This window comes from Cyprinodon variegatus, unplaced genomic scaffold, assembly GCF_000732505.1.
Source record: "Cyprinodon variegatus isolate N-32 unplaced genomic scaffold, C_variegatus-1.0 Scaffold666, whole genome shotgun sequence".
In the NCBI taxonomy this organism is placed as follows: domain Eukaryota; kingdom Metazoa; phylum Chordata; class Actinopteri; order Cyprinodontiformes; family Cyprinodontidae; genus Cyprinodon; species Cyprinodon variegatus.
Genome location: NW_015151119.1, coordinates 467,680 through 474,605, shown reverse-complemented (window position 1 = coordinate 474,605; position 6,926 = coordinate 467,680). Strand labels below are relative to the sequence as shown.

Genomic DNA, 6,926 nt, shown 5'->3' with positions numbered 1-6,926 from the left:
TTGCCCTGCTCCACTGTTTGGGAGCCACTCCACTAATAATTTGTCCAATGTATGCATAGGTCTACCAATACAAGAAGAATATCGGGCAGAAATATGGGCGGTTCAGTGTATTAGTTTATCGCTAATTGGAATTACCAAGTCCTGGTGACATAGTTCCAGTATTTCCAGTGCTCCTCCTCAACAACCTTCTGGATCACACCATGACACCGAGGGACAAACTTGCTTGGCAGGGGCTCCCCGTCAGCCTGAACAACACCTTCACAGACAGAAAGACAGCTAAAAGCCTTGGATCTAACTTTAAATAAGAAAACATACATCATATAGTAAAGCTTCTACCTTCAACAGCAACATACTGAAGTCGCTTGTACGGGGATGCGTTCAGCACTTTGATTAAATAATCATCAGGTTGGAAAATTGGGATTTCCTGAAACAAATGGTAAAAACAGCATTAATCAACATGAAGCAAATAACTGATGTGTTTCAGATTCATAACATAGCTTAACTTGCCTTGAGCTTTTTCAACTCCTTCTTTTTTTCCTGATATAGATGATAAAATAAACCGGAGCAGGCAAAGCTGGAGCCCACACCGAGCCAAACCAGAGGGTTTACAGAGAAATCACCCATAGCTGAAAGCTTCAAAACAGAACAGTTTACAACAAACTGCAAAATAACGGAAAGACAGAAGCTGCCTGTGTTAAAAGTCTGGTTTCAAATTGTTGTATTAAATAATATAACATAACATACAACAAAAAAGAAATAAAGACAAACCCTTATCTAATAACAAAGAATAAAATAAGTCACATATACCTGCTTTAAACAGAAAACGAAACAAAGGCGGTCAGGTTCATTTCCGTGTTTGGTTGGTGACGTCACGTCCGCTTAGCCAATAGACGTAAAGCTTTACATTTCACCAGCAGGTGGCAGCAAAAATTCGTCAATTAAGTTTCTCCTCTCTATGAAGGTTTGTTTTGGAAGTTTTCCTTTAGCTAAATTCAGATTAAAACACAAAATAAAAAGATAATTAGCAGGATATGAGTGTGTAAAAAAATATCTTAAAATGTACTCGGCTGACGCTTAAGCAGAGCTTTGAAGTGTGTGTTGAGTAAATAAATTAGGCTAAAAAACTGAATCCCACTGATGTATATAGATAGTATTGGCATTGTCTTTACGAAGAAAAACCCTTCTTAGTTTAGCGATGATTGATGTGAATTGTAAAAACTTTGATTTATAAATTAAAGAAAGTGAATAACTATATTTAGGACTTGTAATGCACTTTATATTTAAACAAATCCCAAAATGCTACATAGTAAAACAGGTAGGTGCTAAATAAAAATACATGCAGAGCATGAGAAATAAAAATGAAAAGAAAAGATAAAATAATCAAAAAATAAGCTTGACCCTAAACCTACAGCAGCTGCATCTACAATATTTTAACAACAGAGTCAGTTGTCCTGCACCCAGGGGCGCCACCAGGAATTTGGGGGCCCATGAAACACATTGATATTGCACCTCCCTCTCCAAATAAAAATGTATGCAAGATTTAAAGCTGCTATAAAATGCACTAATTTCAATTTAACATTTATTTTAAAATTTCTACGAAAAAAAATATTACAACTTGAAAAAGTTAAATGTACCTATTAGGTTTCACTATAACTTTATTAAAGGACAGGTTATTTTTTATGCTGGCCCTGAGAACTGAGAATTGTTTAATGACAAAACATGTATAACTGGTGCGGCTGCTACAGGCTGCTCATGACAATTATCAAGATTTATAGATGTCTTTTAATGGTATAGAATTTTATAATATCACATATAATATAATGTATTTATGGTATAATATATATCTTAACAGTATAAAAAGGTATTCTAGATTCAATATATTCATGCTTTGTTTCACTCATTACAGCTAAAAATGAGGGAGAACATGAAGATTATTTATTTTACTGCTGGATTTTCTTTCTATATTTTAAAAATATACCAGTGCTAATCTTTTTTTTTTTCTTTTGGGGCACCCCTCAGTCAAGGGCCCTTAGAATCTGCCTAACCTTTCCCCCCATACGGCGCCCCTGAATGCAGCAGCACCAGCAGAGACTGTCTCCAGAGTGACCAGGACCTCTGAGGGAACAACTGTGTTTAGAAGACTGAACAATCATATATACAGAACTGCAGAAAAAGTATTTTGCCTTGGATGCCGACACTTCCTGTGTTCAGAGAGGTCTATCTGGGCAGAGTGAGAGCAAAAAACAGAAAAATCAGAACATTGAAGGTTCCTATCTGTGTTATATATTCAATGTAAATTCGACCAGAATCTCAAAGCCTTTCATACCCATTAGATTCAGTATCTTGTATCCAATATTGATCTGAGAGTGTTGAGGTTAATCAGGGCTATCAAGTTTATTCTGTACAACAACATCCATTACATTGAAATATAAAGGAAAACTTCAGATGGCTTGGGAAAAAATCAAGGAGGGGGAAAGATGTCTGTGGTCTTATTGAGTAGTACCTTGCTGATGTGTGAAATACTAGTTGGGGCTGACGTTGCTGGCAGGTTGGAGGATGGACAGGCTTTGGCTGGTAGCTTAGGCGGTTCTGTTGAGCTTTGCTTCTTGAGGGTTGGACAGTGAGGGGGCTTGGAAAGAAGGGAACAACAGTTGAATCCAGAGTTCAACAGAAACTGTAGGTGTACGGGAATGTATAAGCACCACAAACATCACTGATGAATTCATTAAATGCTTCAGACAACAAAGCCATAGTGCCATTATAATCCCACTGCACGTTTTACATTTATTATCCACTTGATGACATAATACAGCAAATGAAGCACCTTGAAGCATCAGCACATGAGCAAACCAATCGGATGGGAAGCTTCAGTGCTCCATGAAGCTTTTTCTCGCCATCACTAGATGAGTTTAAAGATGAAAGACTGCAGTTGGAGTCAGAATTGTTCTGTCTACCACTCAGTGAGCAATATTCCACTGGCACCACAGCCCCCTTATGTATCCAGCAGCCAATCGAGTTACAGGTTGATCCAATTACCTTTCAAGGTAGGAGCAGGCCACACAGATGCATACCAACACAAAAGGAAGAAGAAAAAAAAACAGCAGAACTAACAGTTATAATGGTGTCTGTCTGTCTGTCCATATGTCTGTCTTTGCATGTTCCGGAAGTATATAAGTTGATATAACAGCTTTACTCATAGCTTAATTAAATGACAGAAAATACACCATCTTGACTGTTTGCTTCAGGACAAAAGTGTTAGAAGAAAAAAAAATATAAGAATTATTGCTCACCTGCATGTTCAGATGATTCATTGTTAAAAAATGAAAAAATCACCTTGATGTGGGCTGAACTGAACTCCACATTTCCACTTACTCTAATATTTTCAAAAAATATATAGAGCCTTGGGATGATAACAACACTCCCTTAATTTAAAAAAAAATCTTCATAGAAGTAGGATCATTACAGACCCCTCATTATGTTTTTTTTTTTCTTTTTTTTACTATTATGAGCAATGTCTAATATGTTTAAGGTTTTATTTTCAATAAATATATTATTAGTAGAGACCCAATATCCATCTTGATTAACAATTATTTAAACCCTTTTTAGTCATTTATTTAGGGAATCTATGCATGTTTTGCCAACATTCTCCCAAATGTCAACACAGTTTGCAATGTTTGACATTTAGCTTGATTGATTAACTTCTGTCTTTGTGTTTCTTGGCAAATCCCTGCTGATTCCATCCAATTTGTTTTCACCTCAATTGCATGATTAAAATCCTGCTGTTTACCATACATGCATTACAAAAGCACTGTGAGGCCATACAGTATCTTATTTTTATTTTATTTTAATAAAAAAGTTAAAGATGTTAAAACTTTAATTTTAAAATTTTACTTTAAATATAAAGAAACCTTAAGAGTGTGCACCATGCAGATGACGTTGGTTGACTTTAAAAACTAGATAACAGATTGATTTAATAACCTTTAGCTGTGTCTCACATCACTATAATTTTAATAATTTCAGAACACTTTGGGGCTTTGATTTTTGACAGGTCCCGAAATCAGATGCTGTTTGCTCTAAAGCTGCTAATCGTCTGATTGCTTTTAATTCAGGCACACTAGCAGTGACCAGTGCAGTGTCATTGTTAATCATGGAGGGAAGTATCTGTCTTCCCCCTGTTCTGTGCTTCTCTTTGTTTGCTGAGCAGAAGTCTGTCTATCTTTGCAAATGCATCATCTGGCTCTAACCACACACCTGTTTTACCCAAATATCAGAAGCCCATGAAATGTTCAGCTCTGAAAAAAAAAAAAAAAACACAAAACAGCAATAATTGGTTCTGCTTTTTTAATTAAACATAATAAACTAAGAGTAACAGTTGTTTAAACTTTTTATTTGAGAAATAAGCTATAAAAGGCTTGTTTTACCCTGTTTGGCCAAAATAACTAAAAAATGAAATGCATTTCTTCCCATCTCATACAGCAATCTTAAAGCTGATCAGTCTTTTATGCTCAGCCAGTTTCAAGTTGCCCCGGACAGGTTTTTAGAGGACCCAAAATGCAGAGTCGAACAGGCAGGGATGACTGCATGCAACGTTTAATAATGAAAAAGTAAAAATACAAAAGTCCAGAACTGATAGACACAAAACCCAAGAACCAAAAAGCTGGGAGACATTAGGGGGGAATTAAACAAAAGAATGACGAGGAAACAGCAAGGAGTAACTGAATAAGAAGTGTAGATATTGGAGACCAAAACAATGCAGGTGCAGGTGTAGCCAGAAGTAACTAGAAGGAGCTAAGGGAAAGGAGACCAGCATAAGGAGGGCGACAGAGTAACTTAAAAAATAAAACACTGCTTAAATATAACACAAAATATAAAAGAAACCAATGATCAAGAAAACACAGAATAACATAAATTAATGTGAAACTGAGAACTTAAAAAAGAAACTTCAACAGAAGTCCACAAAGAGCAGAATCATGACAGCAGCATCTTGATAAGATTCAGATCTGGTCGTTGTTATGTCGCGGGGTCCAGTTCTGCTTGAGCTTAAAATTATTCAGAAATGGCTCTCGGATTCTTCTCCTAAGCAGTGGAGTCCATGATTGCTCGGCCACACTAGAGCAAAGCTTCCCCAAAACAGCATGCTTTCACTTTCATGCTTCACAGTTGGTATTTCTGTGTTTGAAAAGCTCTTAAAATCGTTTCTAGGAGTTATAAGCAGCTACAGAAAGATTTAAACAGGTGATGGTATTGCTGATGAAGGTTCTCAGTCATCCAGGTCATAGTCATTCAAAGGTGATGGTATTATAAGCATCTCAATTTAAAAAAAGATTTGAAAGGGATTTTCCAGTTTTTATTAGATATATGATTTTCTTTTAGCATTGTTAGCATTGATATTAGACCAGTTAATTCAAATATGTTTAGAGACTACACAAATATCCCAATTTTTGAGTATCTTTCTAGCTCATCTGTATGCAACCATGTTTTCACATCTGCTTAAAGAAAAAAAAAGTCACTGAGGCTGATAAAGTAACAGAATGTTGTGTTTTTAGTTATCAGGTCCATGGAAATAGGAGCATATCTTTATGGATATCTTTGATTTCACAAATTTTCATAATGTCCAGAGGAACTAAAGAAACAAACCTCTTATCATTAACTAGTTTTATTTAGTGCAACGTTTCTTTTGTCATTTCATAACGTCTTTCTGCGATTCAGGTGTTCCTTCATCTTCGTAACATCTGTCCTTGACAGCTCACTGAATGGCATTTAAATCAATGACGTCAGCTTGCCCATTGTTGGAGGGCTTTTCAATAAGGAATGTGCAAGTTTACTGCTGCAAGACTGCATCAAACAGAGAGAAAAAAAATGATGGCGGCAGACAAGCCAGCAAGTTATCTGATTGAAAAACAGCTGTGAAATATAATATGTAGGAATGCATTGGATTTACAGAAGAATTCTGACTAGACTGGGCAAAATATTGGGGCCAAATGCAGATTAAAAAATGATGAATGATGAAAAAAAGCATCTAATTTCTAAACCAAAACAAGCCCCAGAAGACTTAATGCAGAAAGTCATAACCCTAAATTCTCCACTAAATTAATAAATTTCTCTGCTTATAAGCAGATATTTGAAAACTGAAATATGTCATGCTTGCATTGGTCTGCCTGCTTTTTGTTCTTTTAAGTTTTTGCTTCAGACAATGGATGAGAGGAACAAACAATATTGACTTTCATCCAGCAGAAAAAAGCAAAAAAAAGAGTCTTCACAAGATAAACACAGAATAATCCAAAAACATTCCAACCCCTTGAATCTTTTCACAATTTATCAAATTATAAACACTTACTGGACTGAAAACCCTGAAGGTTTTGTCACTTATTGGTATTTGCTCCCATTCTTTCTCAACTATTTATAGGAGCACTTCCAGCTTAAATAACGTTCCCTTTCAGTCCATGGGGCCAGCTTTACACGTTTACAGTTGGAATTATCATTTTACCTTTCAAACCAGCTCAAACTGTTTTTTATTTTTGATTTATGTGCAGACTTTGACTGAGGCATTGCAAATGTGCTTTAACATGAACGATTATCTTGTAGTTTTAGTCTCGTCCTGCAGGAGGTGAACCTCCACCCTGGACGGCCTGTTTTCCAGGATTGCCCTCTATTTAGCCTCATCCCTCTTCCATCAACTATGACTAATTTTCCCCCTCATCAACAAACTAATACACCCTGGGAGCTTATTATTGCACTTTATTCAATGTGTCCCCTTGTATGGATTTTTCCACATTCAAAAATGGCTTTTAATTTATATTTATTTACCAAACCTCTACAGAGAACAGATTTGATCATTTTAGATGGATGGTTGTTCTCTCAGATTATGGAATAAACATGAATGTTGAAAGCTAGTATATATATATATATATATATATATATATATA

The 6,926-nt window shown here is 35.8% G+C and overlaps 1 protein-coding gene across 1 annotated transcript; it reads right to left on the bottom strand.

The window, feature by feature from the left end:
* Nucleotides 1–119: 119 nt before the first annotated feature.
* On the bottom strand, nucleotides 120–863 carry LOC107097025 (mitochondrial ubiquitin ligase activator of nfkb 1-A-like). Its single transcript, XM_015393987.1, has 4 exons — nucleotides 808–863; nucleotides 508–633; nucleotides 337–424; nucleotides 120–256 (listed from the first exon to the last, which is right to left on the bottom strand). The coding sequence occupies exons 2-4, from the start codon at nucleotides 622–624 to the stop codon at nucleotides 132–134; spliced, it is 330 nt and encodes a 109-aa protein (XP_015249473.1). The 5' UTR covers nucleotides 625–633; nucleotides 808–863; the 3' UTR covers nucleotides 120–131.
* Between the last annotated feature and the right edge of the window lie 6,063 nt (nucleotides 864–6,926).

Excerpts from the sequence above, each read along its gene's own strand:
- LOC107097025 (XM_015393987.1), bottom strand. The coding sequence starts at position 624 with ATGGGTGATTTCTCTGTAAACCCTCTGGTTTGGCTCGGTGTGGGCTCC. Across the intron at positions 425-507 it reads AGGAGTTGAAAAAGCTCAAG|GAAATCCCAATTTTCCAACC; the intron begins GCAAGTTAAGCT and ends CATTTGTTTCAG. Across the intron at positions 257-336 it reads TCAGTATGTTGCTGTTGAAG|GTGTTGTTCAGGCTGACGGG; the intron begins GTAGAAGCTTTA and ends CTGTCTGTGAAG.